Genomic DNA, 21,700 nt, shown 5'->3' with positions numbered 1-21,700 from the left:
CCTCAAAGTATATTTCTTTGACATATTTTGAAATGGCTGCCATTTGGTCATCTTGACAGAACTGGCCTTGCAAAGCTACCTTAAGTGGGGAAATTTTTATCTGTAGAGAATCTCCATGAATGCTGCCATATTCCTCCCCACCCCCCCGCACCTTTCTATTCTTTCCCCAGATCCAGAATAGATGGTAAAGGGTGGGACTCTCCCACCCTTTACCATCTATTCTCTCCAAGGGAGGCTTCATCCACATAACAAGGACACCTTTGCTAGTCAAGTTTCTTTCCCCCTCTCATAACCTGTTTTACCAGAATCTAAGCTCCTGTTCTTTCTGTAAGCTCAAAATGGTATGTAAGTTTCTGTAACTCATGGGAAGCTGGGTCTTCATTCTGAAGGCTCCCATGTAGGCACATTAAATTTGTATGCCTTTTCTCCTATTAAGAAAAAGATAGCATATAGAAATAGGAAAAGATGCCTCAAGATAGAACATAACAAAGGAAAATCAGGGGCATCGGGAGTTGTGGTTACCTAGCGTGCCAGGATGGAAGGGCAGGAGGATGAGGGGGAACCTGTACATTCAGCACCACGGACAGCGACCTGTCTTCCCCGCTGCCTCGCAGCCTTGGGGATGGATCTCAGAGGGCTGAGATTTGGAGATCTACTAGATGAACCTTACTTAAGAAGAGTCTCTTCAGGACAAAGAGGTATCCAGCCTCTTCTTATGCCCCTTACGCAGCGGTGAGGTTTTCTCTATTCAAAGGCTCAGGCCTTGATGGACATTTTTGGCTCATGAGAAGTTACTGCTTTCTGCTTTTTAAGGATATTTTTGTCAAAAAACAATTGGTCATAGATGTTTGGGTATCTCTTTGAGCTTTCTATTCTGTTCCATTTATTTACATTTTATGCTTATGTCAGTTACATATTGTTTTGATTTACAGTGTTAAGGTAACTAGCTTTATAATAAGTCTTGAAATCAGGTAGTGTGAGCCCTCAAACTCCGCTATTCTTTTTCAAAATTCTTTTGCCTATTCTAGGTTCTTTATTTTTCTTCTTATTTATTTATTTATTTATTTATTTATTTATTTATTTATTTTGAGACAGAGTCTCGCTCTGTCTTCCATGCTGGAGTGCAGTGGCACAATCTCGGCTCACTGCAAGCTCCGCCTCCCGGGCTCATGCCATTCTCCTATTTCAGCTTCCCGAGTAGCTGGGACTACAGGTGCCCGCCACCGTGCCTGGTGAATTTTTTGTATTTTTAGTAGAGACGGCGTTTCACCGTGTTAGCCAGGATGGTCTTGATCTCCTGACCTCGTGATCTGCCTGCCTCGGCCTCCCAAAGTGCTGGGATTACAGGCATTGGTAATGTTTATTTTGATCACCTGGTTAACGTGGTGTCTTAGGGTTCTCTGGAGAAACAGGACAAATATATATATGTATACACACACACACACACACACTTACATATATGACCACTAGTTTCATATATGTATATAGAAGGATATATATTATAAGGTATTGGCTCACATGATTGTGGAGACTGAGAATGATTTACCCTCTGCAAGCTGGAGACCCAGGAAAGCTGGTGGTGTAGTGTGAAGGCCTGAGAGTAGGAGATCTGCTGCTGTAGATGTGATCCAGTTCTGATGGCCTGAGAACCAGGAGCACTGGGGGCAGGAGAAGATTGATGTCCCTGTTGAAGTAGTTAGGCAGAGAGCAAATTCAACTTTCCTTTACCTTTTGGTTCTATACAAGCCCTCAACAAATTAACTGCTGCCCACTCATATGGGAAGAACAATTTGCTTTTTTTTTTCAGATGGAGTCTTGTTCTGTCACCCAGGCTGGAGTGCAGTGGCGCGATCTCTGCTCGCTGCAACTTCCATCTCCCAGGTTCAAGCGATCCTCCTGCCTCAGCCTTCTTAGTAGCTGGGATTACAGGTGCGCGTCACTACTCCCAGCTAATTTTGACCAGACCTCACTTACAAAACAAACTCAAAGGTAAATGCAACAATTTCAAGATAGTGACCACAGAGCATGGAATTCCAAAGTGTGGGGCCCTTCTGAGCACAGAACCCCGTGTGGCTCCCCTGGTTGCATATCCGTGAAGCAAGGCCTGCATCTATGTCCATGTCTGTACTTCTACCTGTGTCTACATCTTCATGTAACTGCCACTAAGAGCAAGCTATGATGTTTCCAACACTATGGAGGGTAGGTACCCTTGAATCCGCTCCCAGTCAACCCTCTTTCCATGCCCCAGGTTAAGATTATTCTCACCTCGGCCGGGCGCGGTGGCTCAAGCCTGTAATCCCAGCACTTTGGGAGGCCGAGACGGGCGGATCACGAGGTCAGGAGATCGAGACCATCCTGGCTAACACGGTGAAACCCCGTCTCTACTAAAAAATACAAAAAACTAGCTGGGCGAGGTGGCGGGCGCCTGTAGTCCCAGCTACTCCGGAGGCTGAGGCAGGAGAATGGTCTAAACCCGGGAGGCGGAGCTTGCAGTGAGCTGAGATCCGGCCACTGCACCCCAGCCTGGGCGACAGAGCAAGACTCTGTCTCAAAAAAAAAAAAAAAAAAAAAAAAAAAGATTATTCTCACCTCTATCACTATAGATCAGTTTTGCTGGCTTTGACTGTAAATAAATAGAATCACACAACATACTATTGTTTGTGCTTGACTTAATTTTGTTCATCATTTTGACTGTGACATTCTTAGTTACATTCCTTTTTTAAAAAATTACTGAGTATTCCCTTGTATGGCTATATCGCGATTTATCTATTCTACTGTCCGGTATGTGGGTTGTTTCCCATTCTTGTCTAACAGGCTCAAACTGTTTCCGATTTGACCTATGGTAACACTTTCACGCAACACCCAGTGTCCTTCCGACCTATTCCCAACAGTTTTGAACTTGCAGGAGTTCAAGACTCAACAAAACGTTTTGGGCTCATCTTGTACTTTCCTTGCCCTGGAGTTGGCTTTTTCTCCAAGAAACCCCAGGTTCATTTGGTGAGAGAAGTACTTAGCAAAGATCTGGGCAGGGGGTATGCCTGGTATTATTGAGATATCATTGCCTAAAGGCTTTTTCAGCAAATATAAGAAATAGGAATGTAAAACTATCATAAACTCACGTCAATACCTCTGGTTCCAATCCAATACCATAGAGTTCTTCCCTGCCTCCTCCCATTCCCCATTTACATCTTCCTTCTCCCACAGTGAGAACCCTCACCTGAAACACCAGGATGTTCATTCATTCGCTCAATCACTCTAGCTTTTGGCTAGATGCCCTTTTGCCATTGGCCTAATTATTCTGAATAAAGCCTGGGTGCTCGGAATGTCCTCTTTCTTTTTTGGAAAGACATCCACAAGCTTCCCAAGTCAGGATTAATTGCTGTTTCCTCTCTCTGTCTGCTGTGTGCACATGGCCTGCACCTCTCAGCCCATGTACGTGTCTTTGGTGTCAGAATGCAAGTGTCTCACTCTATAGTAAGAAGGAGAGAGTAGGAATAGGTCCTGTCCATCCGCTCTGCTACAGATTCTTGTTGGTGTAAACTCCTTCCATCCTCCTGGCTACAGTATTTAGAGGTAGGACTTATTCCTTTCCTTTACACAGCTGATGATGCTCAGCTGCAGAGAATGAGAGCAGGACTGCGTTGTTTTCATCTTTGTGCTTCCCCAGTCCCAGGCATGTTAGTAGGTGCTTCATACATGTCTGTTGAGTGCATGACTGGCAAGGGGTTGCACTGAGATCTCTAGAACTCGGTTGCTCTCAAATTATAGTTTACACAAGAAGTGCCTTACTAAATGTATATTTTTGTAATTTTTCTCCATAGGTCTGGGGTCCTGGAATTTACAATCCAACACTCCCCTCCCCTACTCGTGGGATATTAAGAAGCACTTCTTGGCAGGGTGAGGTGGCTCACACCTGTAATCCCAGCACTTTGGGAGGCCGAGAAGGGCGGATCACGAGGTCGGGAGATTGAGACATCCCGGCTAACACGGTGAAACCCCATCTCTACTCCTAAAAAAAAAAAAAAAAAAAAAAAAAAAGAGCCAGGCATGGCCGTGGGCGCCTGTGGTCCCAGCTACTAGGAAGGCTAAGGCAGGAGAATGGCATGAACCCGGGAGGCGGAGCTTGCGGTGAGCCGAGATCTAGCCACTGCACTCCAGCCTGGACGACAGAGCGCGACTCCGTCTCAAAAAAAAAAACAAAAATTTTATTTATTTATTTATTTTTGGCTAGGCAAGGTGGCCCATTTTTTTTTTTTTTTTTAAACAAGATCTTGTCCTGTTGCCGACTGGAGTGCAGTGGTGCAAGCTCACAGCTCACTGCTTTTTTTTTTTTTTTTTTTTTTTTCGGTATGTTTGTAGAGATGCGGTTTCACCATTTATCCAGGTTGGTCTCGAACTCTTGACCTCAGGAGACCGCCAACCTCGGCCTCTCAAAGTGCTGGGATTACAGGCTTGATCCACCGCGCCTGGCCAAGAGGCATATTTTTAATACCACTTAACATTTACCTGAAATTATCTTGGTTATTTACCAATGTAAGCTCCAACAGGGTCAGGCTTCTGCTTGCTTCTACCCTGACGCGTGTCGCGGACCTGGCCCAGTGCGTGGCGCAGATCAGGAGCGCGCTAAGCACGTGTTGAATGGACCACTGCCTTTCAGGGCCTTCCAGAGGGGGTATCTCATGCATCTGTGTTGAGCGCTTGCTGAGTGACAGAAGCCGTGAGGGCAATGAACGCACACGAGACTGAGGAGGCTGCGGACCGCGGGCCAGGGTCTCTGTCAGCCACGGGAGCGGGTGGGTGACCGCGGCCGGGGCTGGGCGGGAGGGCGCGGCTCCGCGGCGCCATGACGTCACGCCCGTGGAGCCCCGCGGCCGCGTGCCGGGCGGCGCCATGACGTCATACCTGCGGAGGGGAGCCTCCGCCGCGCGTCGGGCGGCGCCATGACGTCACGCCTGCGGAGCGGCCGCCGCGCGCCGGTGGGGCGCGGGCGTGTGCGGGGCGCGGGCGCGGGAGCGGGCGCGGGCGCGTGCGGGCTGCGGGCCGGGAGGCGGCGGCGACGGCGGCGGCATGGCGGAGAGCGAGGCCGAGACCCCCAGCACCCCGGGGGAGTTCGAGAGCAAGTACTTCGAGTTCCATGGCGTGCGGCTGCCGCCGTTCTGCCGCGGGAAGATGGAGGAGATCGCCAACTTCCCGGTGCGGCCCAGCGACGTGTGGATCGTCACCTACCCCAAGTCCGGTGAGCCTCGCGCCGACCGCGCCCGCTACGCCGTGCCCGGGCCCTGCAGCGCGGCCGCGTAGACGCCGCGCCGCGCCCAAGGCTTCTGCTGGGCCGGGTGGTCGCCCTCGCCCTCGCCGCCGCCCCCGCCCTGCCGGTGCTCGGATCCCTGCGGGCCGTGTGGGGTGGAGTGGGAAGGGGATTGGTTCGCACCTGGGGAAACCAAGGTCAGAGACCTTCGGGGGCGGCCCGTTCGGTGGAGATGGAGCCTATTTGGCCGGCGCTGCAGGAGGATGGGCCCAGGGCCGCCACCCATCCCTGCTTCTCCCTTTGCCTGGCTGGCTGTGTGACCTTGGACAGGTCACTCAACCTCTCTGTTCCTGAATCCTGGCCAACGTTTGATGAGTGCAAAGTCCTGGTGTTCACCTGGGCAGGAAGATAACACGGGCGTCAGGGCTTTCAACGTGGAAACGTAACGTCCCTCCTTTCCAGTGTGGGCTCCGGGTGGGGGATGGGACCCGCCCCCGCCTGGAGTGCCTTGCTTGTGCATTCTCTTGTTTCAGGGCTGCCTCCATCACCGAGGCAGGACCTGGGGCATTCACATTTACCAGGGTTAACTGTGACGTCACATTCACAATAACAGCTGTGTGAGCTGGTGGTGGTCATTCCCACTTTACAGTCTAGGCACAGAGGCTCAGAGAGGGGAGAAGGCTGGGCCAAGGTCACCCAGCTGGTGAGTGGCTGACCTGGGAATTAAAGCTAGGCTGGTCTGTCTGCAGACCTGAGGTAGGAGATTGTAAAGTACCCCATCTAAGGTTTGTAGGGAAAGGAGGTAGCAGCTTTCCTGTTCTCTAAACATGTCCTAGGGATTCTCTGTTGCCACTGTATTTGAGGCAGACACAGCGTGGTTTACAAGGTGTCTGGCTCTAAGGTCATGCCCGACCAGCAGTCAGGCGGTTTTGGGAAAAGCTGTAGGCTTGGCTGTTGTAGCTGTATGGAGTTCCAGACACCTGAGGGCAGGTCCCTGACATTCTTCTGAGGAAGATTGGAGTATGGGCTCTCATTGGAGGGTGTTGGTTGGAGAACGGAGCATTCGAGGGGCTGCTATCTTGAGCACATGCCAGTTGCCGCATGGGGTGGGACCTAGAATGCTTTTGGAATGGCTAAGCATGTTGTTGGCTTCTGTGGCCACTCATTGAGTCCTGTGTGCCAAGTGCTCTACCGCTGTTAATCTGCGAGGGGTTCTCATAGCTTTTTTTCAGAGGCTCAGATAACACACAAATGGCTCGGAGTCACGCAGTTGCTGAGGGACAGAGGTCAGGTCTAGCTAGGTCTCCCGGTCCACGGCCAGCCTCTCCCCTGCCCTATGGGTGCTCCGTTGCCCTTGGAAAATCATGAGGGCCCAAGAAGGAGGGGGACCCAGCCTTCTTTCTAGTAGACTTCTTTCTAGTAGGCTTTAAAATGCTGGAAGTCTTAGCCACTTAGGGATTTTGAGGTTTGTGTCACTTCTCTGAGGCCCCTCCAAGTGGACTTCAGGTAGCCTAGTTCATATTTTCTTTCCCTTTCCTTCCCTCAGCTTCTGGGGATACATTTGTAGCAGGCATCAGTGCTTACACATTAAGAACCTGGCTTCGGAGTTGGAAGTCCTGGGTTTGAATGCAGTTTTGCTGCTTACCAGCAGGGTGACCCTGGGCAGATCATAGAACCCCATTGAGCTGTGGTCTCTAAGGAGGGAGGAGAGACCACCTCGGTCCACTCATGTGTGGCTGGGAGGATGAGCAAAATGGCCGGTGAGAGCCCTTAGCCCAGGTCCAGACACATGCCGGAAAGGCTCATGGTTAATGCTGACTTTTACGCCCTGAACACCTGTTGTGCCCAGATGCTTTGCTAGGTGCTGGGGAGACCGAGAGAGGCCCCATCTGGTGCCTGTCCTTAGTGAGCTCTCAGTCTGATGGGGGAGACATGGTTGGTGCTGGGGTTGGGGTAAGTAGCCAGGACTAACAGCTGCCCCCTTCACCTGCCATGGCAGGGAACCCACGGGGCTCCTTGGATTTCCAGCGCCCGGGTCTAGGAGATCCTAATGAACTTGCAGGTGGTCAGAGCCGGAAGGGCCTGGTCCCTTGTCAACCCTTTCCCACCCTCCGCTGATGGAGAAACTGGGGTTCACAGGGGTGGTGAGGGCTTTCTGGTGGCTAAGGCAATGATAATGAGATCCTGGCCTTCGATTCCTGTCCAGTATTTTTTCCCACAACCCCGTGCTGCTTGCTGGGATTCTTTTTGTGCTTGTGACATTCTGGCTTACATGGCGGGTTAGCACTGTGCTGTCCAGTGTAGGAGCCTCTGCCCACAGGCAGCTGCTTACATTTAATGAATTAGAATGAAATAAAAGTGGAAATTCATTTAATCAGTAGCATCACCGTGTTCCAGGTGCACGGTAGCCACATGGGGCTAGCGGCTGCCGTATGGGGCAGTACAGATAGGGAGTGTTTCCATCACAGCTGAACGTTGTGCTGGACAGCGCCAGGTGAAACCGTGATCCAGGCAGCAGGAGCCCATGGTGTTTTCTGAGAAGGGCCTTTCTGTTGATCACTGACTTTGTTCGGATTCATTCGTACAGCGTATTTGGTCCTGGGATGGTGGCTGCATTAAATCCGATTGTGTCTGTGAAAACATTCTGTCCCTGTGTGTGGTTGGTTTGATGCAATCACTGCCATTGGTTTTGTCAACAGGTTGATTTTAATCAAGTGCTCGTCCCCGAGGGGGCACAGCCCCAGAGTCACAGAGCTTGGGCTTTGAGATACAGTCCCTGGCTCAGCCAGAGCACCCACTGCCCTGATTTTATTTTCCCCCTGGTTCCGGCCAGTCCTGAGGTGTGTGCGCATTCTCACTGATGCAGAGGGAAGCGCCTGGGCCTGGGCTTGGGTGAGCCACCTGGTTTCTTTGAACCTCAGTTTGCTCATTAAAAATGAGAGGATTTGACCAGATTGATTCATTGAAGTCTTACATTTTCAGACAACTCAGGGGTTGAAGCTGAGGGGAGCTGAAGCTGAGGGGAGACTTGGTGTGCAGGTCCCAGGCCAGACGGATGTCCTGGTTTTCTTGGTGTGTGTGTGTCACTGTGCCTGGGAGAGACCGGCTTCAGAAGGGCTGTGCATGAGGTAATGGTGACCTTGTGGCACTTGTGGTGACATGGGGGGAAAGCCAGAATCCTAACACTGAAGAGTTAACTGACCAGCCAGGGTAGCTGTTCTCAGGGCCAGGTAAATGGCTTGGGAATGAGGGTTCTGAAGAGGAGGATCTCAGGAGACTGCATGGAGGAGGAGGCAGGTTGGGTGGATTACCCATTGCAGATGCTGTTTTGCCCTCTACTCACTGGGATCCTCAGGACAGCCCTGTGCTCTTGTGATTGTTTCCTTTTTATAGATGTGAAAATGAGGGCCCAGGGAGGGCAAAGGGCTGGGGTAGTGTCAGCACCGGGTGTAGACCCTGGAGAGAAACCACCCACAGGACAAGGTAAGAGAGGCGTGGGGGTGGAAGCTGGCACCTGCCAGTGCTTCCTGGGTTACCAATTTGTTCTGAGATCAGGGAGCATGCAGAGCCCTTTGAGCTTTACCACACAGGGCAGCAAAGTGTTTCACAGCAGTGTGGTGAGTTACCTGCGTCCTACGAGGGAATGCAGAGGCCTGAAGAATGGAACGTGTGGTTTTGTACCAGAAGAACCGAGAAGTTCCTCTTTCCCCATCCTTCTCCTCTTGCTCCCTCATCCCTTCCCCTTTGTCTTCCAGCTGTACACATAATCAGGGGGCTTGACCTGGGCAAGGGGGTGCCAAAACAAGTGTCCTGGGTCTGCCGGGGCCACGTTTCTCCCCATCACCCAATCGGGCTGGGAGGCAAAAGCCTGCAGAACGACTCTCAGGGTTTGGGAGGAAGAAGGAGATGGGGCTGCTGGGGGCACCACCTCCTGAGTAGTTGGCCCTGGTGGAACAGGAAGAGACCCTGAGTCTGCTTGTCTGAGCTCCAGGGCTCTTGGATTCCTCCTTTCTCATTCTTCCCAGACAGCAATGACTCCTCCTCCCCTGTGCCCTTGTTACTTGCTTCTACAGGGGAGTTCATCTGCCCCCAAAGCAGCTCTTAGATCTTTTGGCTCCCTCAGCACCTGCCACAGTCTTAGGATTCTTCCCCTCTCACCTGCAGTGTTGCAGTGGCCTCTTCCTGAGCCCCGCTTCAGTTCATCCTTCACTCCATAGCTAGAGTGATCTCCTGGAAATACCCGTCTAACTTGGGTACTCCCCGCTTAGAGTTCTTTACTGGCTCCCATTGCTGCCAGGCAGCGTTCTCTGCCTTAGCCTGCCCTTCTGTGACCTGGACTCCACCTGTTCCACCTCCTTGCTCGCCCCCCACGGGGAACTGTCTGCTCCTCTTGTCTGGTATTTTGCTCCCCTCCCCTCGTATCTCCTTTCCCCCATGTTGCCCTTTGATTACCTGATGACTTCCCATCTTCAAGTCCACTTGTCTGTTAAATGAGGGGCTAAACATTCTTCCTAGGCCTCCCCTGTAGTATCTTTCAGAACTTTAGAGATGATCCTCCTGTGTCTTCTGGCTTGCATAGTTTCTTTTACTTATTTATCTTTACTTTTACTTTTTTGGAGACAGGGTCTTGCTCTGTCACCCAGGCTGGAGTGCTCACTGTAGCCTCAAACTCCTGGGCTCAAGCAATCCTCCCACCTCAACCTCCTGAGTAGCTGGGACCACAGGCATGAGCCACAATGCCCGGCTAATTTTTAAATTTTTTTGTAGGGATGGTGGTCTTGCCATATTGACCAGGTTGGTCTTGAACTCCTGGGCTTTAATAATCCTCCTGCCTTGGCCTCCCAAAGTCCGGGGATTGTGGGTGTGAGCCACCATGCCTGGCCATAGTTCCTTTTGCCTTGGCCTCCCAAAGTGCTGGGATTACAGGTGTGAGTCACTGTGCCTGGCCATAGTTTCTTTTCCTCCCTCCCTCCCTTCCCTCCCTCCCTCCCTCCCTCCCTCCCTCCCTCCCTCCCTCCCTCCCTCCCTTCCCTCCCTTCCCTCCCTCCCTCCCTCCCTCCTTCGGCAGGGTCTTACTCTATTGCCCAGGCTAGAGTGCAGTGATGCAATCATGGCTTACTGCAGCCTCGACCTCCTGGGGTCAAGCAGTCCTCCTGCCTCAACTTCCCAAGTAGCTAGGACTATAGGTGTGCGCCACCACACCTGGCTAATTTTTGTATTTTTGTAGAGATAGGGTCTCACCATGTTGCCTAGGCTGGTCTTGGACTCATGGGCTCAAATGATCCTCTTAGCTCGGCCTCCCAAAGTGCTGAGATTACAGGCGTGAGCTGCCGTGCCAGGCCTTGGCTTGTTTAGCTCCTGCTGAAATGTTGGCTTGTTCTTTTTTCCACTGGGTAATGTGCCTGTTTTCCTCTGGCTGCCTTCAATGTTTTCTCTTTGTCTTTGATTTTCAGCACTTTGAATATGATATGTCCAGGGTTTTTGTATGTGTGTGTTAATTCTTCTACTTGGGATTCCTCTAAGCCTCTTGGATCTGTGGTTTGATGCTTTTCATTATTTTGGAAAAATTCTCAGCGATTATCTTAGGAAATACTTCTTTTAGCTCATTCTTTCTTCCTTTGAGATTCTAGTTACATGTATGTTAGATTGTTTGACGTTGTCCTCCAGCTCTTGGATGTTCTATTGTTTTCTTCCCTCTTTTTACTTTCCTTTTTTTAAATTTTTATTTTTTGAGACAAGATCTCACTGTGCTGCTCAGACTGGCCTAGAGTTCCTGGGTTTAAGCAGTCCTCCTTCCTCAGCCTCCTGAGTAGCTGGGTCTGCAGGCATACTACTGCACCTGGCTTCTTTCTTTTTCTCTTTTTGTTCCAGTTTGGGTAATCTCTGTGGACCAATCTGTGGCTAACTGCTTCTTTCTTCTGCTGTGTCAAGTCTGCTGATGAGCTGTCAAAAGCATTCAGTGTTTTCGTTATGTTTTTTCCCTCTACCATTTCCACTTAGAGTTTCCATTTCTCTGCTGAAATAATCCTATCTGTTCCTGGGTGTTGTCCACCTTTTCCTTGGGAACCTTTGACATGTTAATCAGACTTCTCATCAATTCCATGAGTCTGATTCTGTTGATGGCTTTGTCTCTTGACAGGTTTTTTTTTTTTTTTTTTTGGAATAGTACCTTTTGACTGCTCAACACAGTATATTAGACAGTAGAGACTAAAGTCAGCCATATTTATGCTTGGAAATGAGGCTGGCTTTTAAACTGCTAGGCCGTTAGTGTAAGGAATTGAGTTAACCCTGCCTCGTTGGTCTGGTTTGGGTTTGGGTGTTGATCTGATTACCTTGAGCAATCATTGGTTTCATATTATTGTAGTGGTAGCTTGTGTTCAGTGGAGGGGCTGAGTTTCCAGAGGATTTTTCTCAGTGTTCCTGCTCCACCTCCAGCTTTTGGTCTTCCTCGTAGGTCTGAACTGTGGAGGAGTTTTGTCTGCACACTCTTACCCGTGTGCCAGTGATAGACTCTGCTGTTATCTGTTACTTTGGTTTAGTAGCTCGGCAGGGAGGGTTTGGGGTTCTCTGGTGTGTGGTCTAGCTGCAGTCTTCCGCAGGATCCATGTTGCTGGGTCTGGGTGCGGCTTTTTCATTGATCCTGCCCTCCTCTGAGTGGCAGCCAAACTCTGCCTGGATGGTAACTCTTGTGCAGGAGTTTCATGTCCTTTCTGTAGTGTTGAGGATCTCTAGTAGTCAGGGCCCAGGTACAGTTTCCTGCCCCTCCCCAAAGGGCAGAGTCTTGGTTTTTCCTTTTGCCTATCTCCAGCCACACTGGGTCTTCACCGGTGCCCTGGGAGGTGACACAGTTTTCTGCCCCTCTCTCCGTGGCTTAAAGCCTTTTTTCTGTAAGGGAGAAGGGCGCAAGTAGGATGTTTTTCTTCTCCCACAGCCATGGCACTCTCCAAAGCATGCTGCCTCCCACTCTTTCTCCTGAGCACCTGGCCCAGGTCTGGAGAAGACCCTGTATTTGGGTGCCAGCTCTCTGCTCAGTGTAAGATTCTCTGGATTCTCTGGCTTCAGAGGTTCTGTGCTGTCACATGGGCTCACCTTTGGCTTTTACCAGCGTGGAAACATTTTGCCTGAATTCCTCTTGCCACCTGCATGGGCTGGCTTCTCTTCCTCCAGGGCCCTGTCTCAGGTGAGCTGGTGCTTACCTCCTGCCACTCTGAGGAAGGGCCCATCTTAGTTGAGTGAAGCTGGGATCTTGTATTTTATCTGACCTCTCCCTGTTCGTGTGGGGCGGCTCTTTCCAGCATCCTGCATCTAGGGGGAAGGGGCCCTAGTGGTCCCTCCTGGTCTCCGACCACTAGATCATATAGGTGGGCGTGTGTGTCGCTCCTGGGATGTGGGACAGGATGTTGTACAGTGTGACTGTGTGTGGTTAGCAGGGAGCGGAGTCCTAGCGTGGGCTTCTGGAGTGAGTGAGAGGAGAGTGGAGGGCCCATTGGGAGGTGGAAGCCTCCTTAAAGCATGCTTTGGAGACTTGCTGGCATTTTCTGGAAGCTAAACCAGTCATTTTGTGGGGGCTGGTGAGCCAGAGGCCCTGGCTTGGGCTTCAGGACTTGGCTTAGCTTGAAATGAGCCAGGCTGTCCTGGGACCTGTTGACCCCACCAGCGGCAGGGGCATTGGACTAGGTGGTTGGCATTCGTCCTGCTCAAGCCTCAGAACGACCAGGGAGGAGAGCGGGTTTCCTGCCTTTGTGCCGAGTACTTTGTTTTATCCTCCCCATCCTCACAACTTTGCCATGAAATAGGCCATTTTTTGGGTAAGGAACCAAGGCCCTGAGAAGAAACTGGCCCAGGCCAGCCTGACTCTGTGGGTGGCATCTCCCTGCGCTGCCACCTCCTTCCAGTGGGCCTGGCTTTGGGTGGTGCCAGCCCCAGGGTCATGAGTGGGGTCAGTGCTTCGTCCGCTGTCACTGTCCGCACAATTGTCGCTGCTGCTGATGCCTGGAGGGTGCTCTGTGGGGAATGACATTGAGTTCATCACTGTCCTCGCCTTCCAGATGAGGAACTCACATAGAGGGGCAGATCTTGTCCAGTGTCCTGTTGTCTGGAGGCAGCCGACCTGGTTTCCAAATCAGGACTCTGGATCCAGAGCCCTCATGACTGTCGCCTCTCTCAGGGCTGAGAGCCCAGGCGTGTGAGTGGGTGTGCTTTTGTACTAGAGAGTGGGCCTCTGCTAGTCAGATGGGAGGTGGTCTCAGAAGGCAAAGGGGGAAGAAGCCAGGAAAGGAGTGACTGCGGGAGCCTGGGGCTCAGCCTGCCAGCATCCCTTGAGAGACGATGTGAACACAGCTGGGAGCCTTCTCTGGCGTGTGGGGGGCAGGCGCCAACTCTTGTCCCTCAGTGGTTGGGGGTGGCTCAGGGCATCGGCTCCCTGCACTTCTGGGCCTCCTCCTCTGCGGCCAGGTGGGAAGCAGGCCCAGGTGCTTGAAGTCAGAAGCCCTCACCAGTGCTGCAGGTGACCTCTAGGGCAGCTGAGGGGTATAAGTGGGCACTGGTAGGCTCTACTGGAGGAGGGGACCAGTTATAAAGACTTAGGTCTGAATTTTGATTTTGGGCAAGGCCCTGATTCTTTCCCAGCTGGTCTTGGCCAGACTGTCCCCGGTGTGTGCAGATTGACTGGGGCCCTGCTTCGGGCTGGGCTTGGCGGGGGCAGCTCTGCTCCAGGCACCTCTTTTTCTCCTCCTGGGACTAGCAGGCTAGCCTGGGCCAATGGCCTTCTCTTGGCAGCAGTGGAAGTGCAGAAGAATGAGCAGAGACGTGCAGCGTCTCCGTTGGCCAAGTCGTATGGTCGTGCCCAGAGTCACAGAGCAGGACCTTTATGAGGGGCCGTGAAGTCACACAGCAAAGATGCGCGTGGGGCATGTATTGTGGTCATTGCCCTGTCTGCCATTGTTGTCCGCACCATCCTCACCACCACTGATGTCTTGAGATGCTGCATGAGGGCAAGCTGGGGCCCTTAATGCCACACGCCAGAGCCTCCTTTCCCCAAAGCTTCTTACAACTGGTTTCTCCCCTCGTCCTGAAGGTCCCATTGCAAAGGCTGTTTTTTTACAAAAGCCTTCCCTGACTTTCTCTCATACAAAGGTGGAGCCTCTTCCCCTTGAGGCAGAGCTTCTGCCCCCTGGGGCGGAGCGTTTTCCCCCTGGGGCGGAGCGTTTCCCCCTGGGGCGGAGCCACGCTCTGCTTGCTGTGCCAGCTCTGTCTGAAGGTGCAGCAATCTCCTGGTAGCCTCTTGGCAGCCTCAGGGTTGTATACCCGGAACAGAAGAGCTAAAGGCCTAGGAGAAGTTCACTTTGAGGAAACTGAGGCCCAGAGGAGCAGTGACTTTCAGACCTCCCAGAGTCGCTGGCACAGCTAGGCTGGGAATCTGGGCTCCAGGTTTTCAGAGTCTCATGAGACAGAGGCTGGGGCCAACCCAGGGTTGCCGGAGCTTCCTGGACCAGGCAGGCCTGGCTGTGGAGCCCAGCATGCGGCAGCTGCCTGGCATCACCCCAGCAGGAGGACGGAGTCACGGCCAGGGACTGTGCCTGTTTCTCCTCTGCATCCAGCAGGGGTCTGGCTGTGGATGTGGTCCAGAGTGGGCAGGGGTGGGGTGGGGATGGCTGTAACTCGTTTCCCAGGGTCCCAGGCCTAGAAGTGAGCTGCCACTGTCATGGGTGGGGGTCAGTCCCAGCAACTGCCCCGTCTGCCTCACCTTTGCTTGATCGTAGCTAGGAAACGGTCGGAGATTTATCCCGCAAATGAGTACACATGGGACGTGACCCTGTTTTGTTGCTCTCTTGCTTTGTGAGCCTTGGTGCTGTGTGTGTCTAGTGTGTATGGGTGTATGTGTGTGGTGTGTGTGCATGTGATGTGTGTGTGTGGTGTTTGTGTGTGGAGCGAGTGTGAGTGCACATGTGCTGTGTCTGGTGTGTGTGTGCGTGCTGTGTTTGAAGGAGTGTGTGTGGTAGGTGTGTTATGTATGTGGTGTGCGTTGAGTATACATATGTATGTCTGTGTGTCTGATGTGTGTGTAAAGCACTCTGGTTCTGGAGCAAAAGTTTCAGGTGTTGAGTTCACTGCCCACTGGCCTCTGTGGCCCTGGACAGTTCATCCCTGAGCCTGTGTGGTCCTGTGTGAAGCTAGATGGTAACAGCAGCTCCAGTGAGGTATGTGAGACTCAAGGGGGAAGTTGTAGTGAGCTCCTGGGTCTCGGTCAGCGTGTCCTCAGCTGGTGCTGTGAGCTGGGCTCCGGAAGTCTTGGTTCCCCATCCAGTTGCCAGCCGTGTGACCAGGAACTCTGCTTTTCCTCTTAGAGCTTCCCGTCCCGCTCTGTGTCGAGGGCATTGTCTTGAGAGCTGAGAGACAGTGTGCGGAAGCACAGGGACAAGGACTGGCTGCGGCAGGTACTTAACAGACGTCCTTCACCTTTTCCTTTTGGAGGTGGGGAGCATTCTCAGTGTCTGTTGGGGGACAGTTCCCACCCGGATGGAGGCAGAAGCCCCCAGGCCCTGGACTGTTGCCCGGCCCTGATGAGTTGCCCCTTTAAAAGTTCCGCTGTGGGCCGGGCATGGTGGCTCACATTTGTAATCCCAGCACTTTGGGTGGCTGAGGCAGGAGAATTGCTTGAGCCCAGGAGTTAAAGACCGTCTGGGCAACATAGGGAGACCCCTATCTCTACAAAAACCAACCAATCAAACAAACAAACAAACAAAAAAAACTAGCCAGGTGTGGTGGCGTGTGCCTGTGGTTCCAACTACTTAGGAGGCTGAGATGGGAGGATCCCTTGGACCCAGGAGGGTGAGGCTGCAGTGAGCCATGATTGCGCCACTGCACTCCAGCCTGAGCCACAGAGTGAGACCCTGTCTCAAAAAAAAAAAAAAAAAAAAAAACTTCCAGCTGTTGCTGTTTCTCAGGGAGCCGGGGGATTCTGGCATCCCTGTGGATGTCCTGGGACTCCAGAACCCTGTAAGCGGCTGTTTCAGTGGGGCAGACTGAACACACACGCTGGTGTCTGTTTCCTCTTGAAACCTCACTAAAGTGACAATAAAGGGATAGAAAGCTCTGAACTCCCAGAGCAGGAGAGGAGGGCGCGGTGGATTGGAAACCCAAAAGATCACAGGCAGGGCTGAGTGCTGGCTCACTGGGCAGGCAGGGAACCTGAATGCCGCAGTCGGGAGGGCGGCCAGGTGGGAACCCATTCCAGCAGCCCAGCCCAGGAAGCAGCTGATGTGGTGTCCATGACACTGGGGATGGAAACCAGAGGCTGTCACCAAGACAGTTTTCTTCTTTGGGGACCGGAGAGGCTGTGATGTGAGGGTCCCGTGCACAGCTGAAGGCTGGGACACAGGGCATGTGGGAAGTAGGGTCACACACAGGCTGCACACTTGGAGGGTGGGATTACCAGCCCCTCCTCGCCTCAGCTCTTAGGATGCCTGTGACCTGGTTCCAGTCTCCAGGCTGGGGTTGGAGGCACCCTCTTGAGAAATTGACCCCAAAGCAGAGCCCTATACCTACTCATGGAATCTCCCACTGAAGTGACAGGTCCTCAGCTGTGAAAGCACCGAGGCTGCTCCCCCAGGCATGTGTGGCCCCCAGGGCTGCTCCCACGGTCTCTCCCTCACCTGTGAGTGGACTCAAGATCACCAGGTAGCAAGTCTCCAACAGGAAGGATAGAGACCTGCAGAGACAAAACACAAAGCAGAAAAAAGGACTCCGAGAAAGCAAAGACCATGTGAGGAGCAGAAGAAAACCTAAAAACCCAGAATAACACCACCTCCACTCATAAGTCTTTGCAGTATCCTTTGAGAGTCAAGACACGTGTTGCTTTCACTGAAGGAAGCAGCAGTGAAGACAGGAATAACGAGAGATCATCAAAGACTCCTGGAGATGAAAAGTGTGAAGGTGGAGGTTTTAAATGCACAGTTGTGAGGTTTGGGTGGTCAGGCTGAGAAAATAGTCCAGGAAGTAGAATAAAAATTTTTGCAAAATGGTGACAAACAGGAGCAAAAAGATAAGAAAAATGGAAGTTTAATCTTGGAGTTCCAGAAAGGGAACAGAGTATGGTAGAGAAAATTATTGAAGCCAGAGTTTTCCGAATGTTCAGAGCTCAATAAAAGACACCCCCAACCCCTGCCAACTGTCTGGCCTAGTGAACGAGTAAACTGGGGCGAAGAGAAGATCTCAGAGCTCCCACAGAGAGGAAAATAGGCCCCCAGGATCTCAGCGGCACCACTGGCAGCGAGAAGACTGAACGACGGAAAGCGATCTCCAGCCTGGGCTTCTGTACATGACCAGACTGTCCCTCACGTGGGAGGTGAATATGGATGTTTGCAGTTACCTCAGTCTCACATGCCCAGGAAGCAGCCAGGGCACCTGCAGTTGGGGGCTGTGGAGAAAGGACCAGTGCACCCAAGGTGGGGGGAGGTCTAGGAAGGTCCCATGCAGCCATGCCAGGCCGCTCACTCAGATGAGGGAGGGAGAGCAGAGCGGGCAGGGGCATGTCCCCAAGCAGCAAATGGGATTGAGCGAACACCCACCCATGTCTCTGGCCGTGTTGAGGCTTGGAGGCTTGTTAGAGTTGTGGAAGGAGTTATTAATAGCAATACAGAAAATGAAATAAGCAAACTAAGACAGTTACCTACTCTGGGAAAAGTGAAATAGTATACAAAAGAGGAAATGTAATCACTACATGGTGTACTTTGCATTAAACACCAAATTAAGCCTTGAATTAAATCCAAAATCGTGCTGCGACTGTATCGGCAGGAGGGAAGCTTGTGTGTACGGGAACTTGGCTAAGTCCTCATCTTTCACAGTCAAAAATCATTAGCCCATCTAATATGTACAGATCATAAAATAATGATATCAGTACACTTTTTGAAAATTTGAGGGCAAAAGGAATCTACCAAAGGTCTCCTTCTGGGGAGTGGGATTAGAGGAGGAGAGAACTGTAGATCTTTGTGCCTTACAGGACTGACTTTTTCAACTAGGTACAAGTGAAGCTGGACATTTCCTGACTCCTTCGCAGGCGGGAGCTGGAGTACACGAGTGCTGGAGTCAGCTGGCTGCTCTGGCGCTGGCAGGGGCGGACTCCACTCACTCGAACCTCCTTCGTTTCACCCTCGAGGGAGGGAGCACGCAGGTGAGCGGGTGCGGGAACAAACTTTGTACCAGCCCCGCAGCGGCCCCTGGGGTTCAGAGGAAGTGTTCCAGTGCTCTTCTAACCCGGCCGTCTGTGGACGGCTGAAGTACTACCAGCTCAGTGGGCCCTCTGCCTTTTCATGTGAGGCAGCTGCCTTCTGCCAGCGAGGGCTAAGGGTCAGTGTGACAGCCTTTGGCACCCGCACTCGTGGCACCTGAGTTCTTGTCTGGCATCCAGGAGGAATGAGGCTGCATGAACGAATTGGAGATGGTAAATGTGGGGGATTTTTGCTGATGAAAGTGGCTCTCAGCAGGAAGGGGAGCTGAAAATGGGACGGAGTGGGAAGGTTATCTTCCCCTGGAGTCTGGCCATCCCTGGCCAGACACTCTGAAGCTACACCATCAGCCTGTTCCTCTGAAGTCACGCTGCTTCTGTCTGATGTCCAACCTAGTCTCTGACGTCCAGTTACTTTTTCTCTCTCTGCTAGCTGAGTTCTGGGGTTTTTATAGGCACAGGATTGGGGGTAGGGCGTGGTTTTGGAAATGATAACATTTGAGCGGGAAAACAGGGATGTAAGTTCTCACTTCGGGCCTTGGTATCAGGCCTTTTGGCTTGAGGGTGGGGCCCCCGCTGGGGACCTGCCCTCTTCTGCCCCATATTTCCCTGCCGCCTGTCCCTGTCAGAGGTGCGACTGGTGAATCCTGTGAGTGAAAATCAAAGGGTTTCAGCCACAGGGTCCTAGTGGTTTCCAGGCCGTTCTGATCAGCTCTGATGCCTTCTGTGATGAGTTCTGGTGGGAATTTTTGATGGGCTCTGTGCCCAGTGTTAAGACAGGCTATTCTCTAGAGTCCTGGGGAGTTCCACCCCAGAACAGCAGTGGCCTCCTGCAGGCCTCGACCCAAGTCAGGTGTCAGTGTGCACTGCGCGCTGCTGCAGGGGGTATTGATCGGTTTGCCACTCAGAAGTGATTGCAGTGGTGTCAGCAGAGGCACTTCTGTGAATTACTGCTTCTAGCTGACTTGCGAAGAGCTGCTGGAGAGCGCGTTTGGCTCGAGTTACTGGCCAGCGGGTGGCCCTGCCCTGTTGGCTCACCTGGTTTCTGTTTGAAAGCTTGACTCTTCCCTGCTCAGGGTGGATCTGCTGGGGCCTGGGCTGGCTTCCAGCTGCCCAGCTGTGATGAGGAAGATTGGTGCCCTCCTGGGCCCCCACCTTGGCAGTGGCGTGTTTGCCCTCACTGCTCTTCAGGGGCCCCAGCGTAGCCACAGCCGCGTGCCCCCGTTTGTCCCACAGCAACATGACAGGCCTCACTAGGACTCCTCCACCTCTCCCTCCTGCCTCGGCCCCACCTGGCCCTGTTGGGAAGTGGCTCCAGCTCCAGGCGGGCCCCCACTTCCCAGTGCCTTGTTTCCCTGTCAGTAAAGGTAGTGCTCATGGACCCTCCTGCTCGAGGCCGGTGGAGGGCGCCACAGGGTTGGCTGTGGGCGTTGCTTTGCCTGCTCCAGGTGTGTGGCTTCATCGGTGGGTGCCAGGAGGTTCCTGTCCTGTGCTGTAATGAGGGTTGCCAGGTTTGCTGTGAGACTGTGGCGTGTCCTTGCAAGTGAGCAGGTCCTGTTGGTGGTGCCCTATCTTGATTTCAGTTGCTGAGTTGACGTTGGTTTATATTGATTCTCTTTGGGCCTGAGCAGGCCTGATTCTCTTTGTGGCCCTTCTGCACGTCATCTCCTTTGACCCCAGCAGCCCTGTGAAGAAGAGAGGGGCATCACCACCTCCATTTTCTGGAAGGTGGCAGGGATGGTGTCATTCCTGGGACTCCTGGGCCAGCCTGGAGCCTGGCACATAGTGAGCCCTCTGCTGAGTGAATAAAAGGCTCGCTGAGTGGGTGGGGGTACCTGCGCTGGGGTCGGAGTGCCAGGCAGGAAGGAGGAGGGCAGTGGCAAGGTGGGTGGAGGGGAGAGCAGCAGAAGAGGATTCTCCCTCAGTCTCCAGAAAGGGGCACAGCCCTGCCCACACCTCAACTTTGGGACTTCTGGCCTCCAAAAGTGTGCACTGTGAGAGAATACATTTCTCTTGTTTTAAGCCACCAAGTTTTGGGTGATCTCTGGCAGCACCCTGGGAAACTAAAACAGTGACTAAGACCAGTTCCTTGCCCTCACAGGTCTTGCCCCAGCCAGGCACGGTGTGACAGTGTGCTAGGACAGTGTCCAGGGCTCTGTGGGACCAGGGAAGGGCACCTGATCGAGAGGCGTGTTGTCAGGGAAGGCTTCCTGGGAGCAGCGACCCACAGAGCAAGCCCGGGCTGGCCAGGCAGAGGGCAGCCTGTTGAAGGCCTTGGGCCACTGGGGCGCTGGGCTTGGAAGGGGGTGGGAGGCTGGCCAGAGCAGAGGGGGTGGGTGGAGGGCTGGCAGGGCCGCATCACTGGGACCTCAGGAGCCCCTGGGTACAGTTGGCCACAGTGAGGGTGGGTGGAGGGGCTGGCAGGGCTCATGCCCATGCCCAAGGGCACCACCAGGAGCATGGAGAGAGACCAGTGGGAGGAGTGCTGGGTGCCACAGCTTGGCGTCTGGCAGAGGGCCTTGCAGAGCTAGGACTGTCTGACTCTGAAGCTGGGTTTGATCTTGGGTTCAAAGTGCTTAGAAGTGTGCCTGGAATGAGGTAAGTGACCAGATAGTATAATGACCATTTTTCTTTGATCATGTTATCGCATCTTGCCAGCTGGCTTTATGCCCTAGGAAGGCCGGGACCTGTTCCCTGCGTGTTTCCTGGTGTGTTCTCGCTGCCCCTCTCTCCCTGATGCCCGTGTTGACCTCCTGTTGAATTCTCCTGGAAGTGGGAGAAGGTAAGGTTAGCAGGTGTTCAACCAGGAAATGGACGTGGCAGGCTGGAGAGAAGGGCCACGGGGACAGGGCCAGGTGGACCTGACGAGTCAAGAGTTCCTTTGGCTGATCTTCTGGCATAAATATTTAATGGGGGTGAGGATGGGACTTGTGGAACTGAAGTGGCCGATATTGATGTAAGAAGACTTTAATGTGCAGAGAATGTCTGTCTGGGTTGTTGGCCTGTGGGGCTGCAGGGGTGGGGAACGTGAAGAATAGGTGATGAAGATGTCACTGGGAGAGGCCCCTTTCAGGGATGCTGCCCGCAGTCTGATTTCTAAGGACAAAGACCCCCTCACTGCGGCTGTCCCGAGCTGCTGGCTGGATGGTCCTCACGAGGAGGAACAGGCAAGTCAGCCACACTCTGGTTCTGTAACCCTTGGCACATTTTGGCCTTAGGAGCCTCGTCTG

General features: G+C 52.8%; 1 protein-coding gene and 2 long non-coding RNA genes across 4 annotated transcripts in view; 2 read left to right on the top strand and 1 right to left on the bottom strand.

Annotated features, from left to right (window-relative positions):
* Window positions 1–1,391: 1,391 nt before the first annotated feature.
* Window positions 1,392–5,601, bottom strand: LOC105464314 (uncharacterized). The gene is made up of 3 exons (XR_011614199.1): window positions 5,429–5,601; window positions 4,507–4,701; window positions 1,392–1,684 (listed from the first exon to the last, which is right to left on the bottom strand). It is a non-coding gene; the product is annotated as an uncharacterized lncRNA (long non-coding RNA).
* LOC105464312 (sulfotransferase family 4A member 1) overlaps window positions 4,945–21,700 on the top strand; it is a 37,149-nt gene continuing 20,393 nt past the window's right edge. Inside the window, exon 1 of one of the 2 annotated variants that reach the window (XM_011712092.2) lies at window positions 4,945–5,236. In XM_011712092.2, coding sequence (XP_011710394.1) covers window positions 5,068–5,236 — 169 coding nt within the window. In that variant the 5' untranslated portion in view covers window positions 4,945–5,067. The remainder of the gene's footprint in view (window positions 5,237–21,700) is intronic. The other variant, XR_976772.2, reaches the window with a different exon arrangement.
* Window positions 5,306–20,770, top strand: LOC105464311 (uncharacterized). The gene is made up of 3 exons (XR_976771.3): window positions 5,306–5,948; window positions 15,592–15,681; window positions 18,265–20,770. It is a non-coding gene; the product is annotated as an uncharacterized lncRNA (long non-coding RNA).

The sequence above is a fragment of the Macaca nemestrina genome, chromosome 15 (genome assembly GCF_043159975.1).
Source record: "Macaca nemestrina isolate mMacNem1 chromosome 15, mMacNem.hap1, whole genome shotgun sequence".
NCBI lineage: Eukaryota > Metazoa > Chordata > Mammalia > Primates > Cercopithecidae > Macaca > Macaca nemestrina.
Note: the sequence above shows the minus strand (reverse complement) of the source record. Positions and strands in the feature narration are given on the sequence as shown.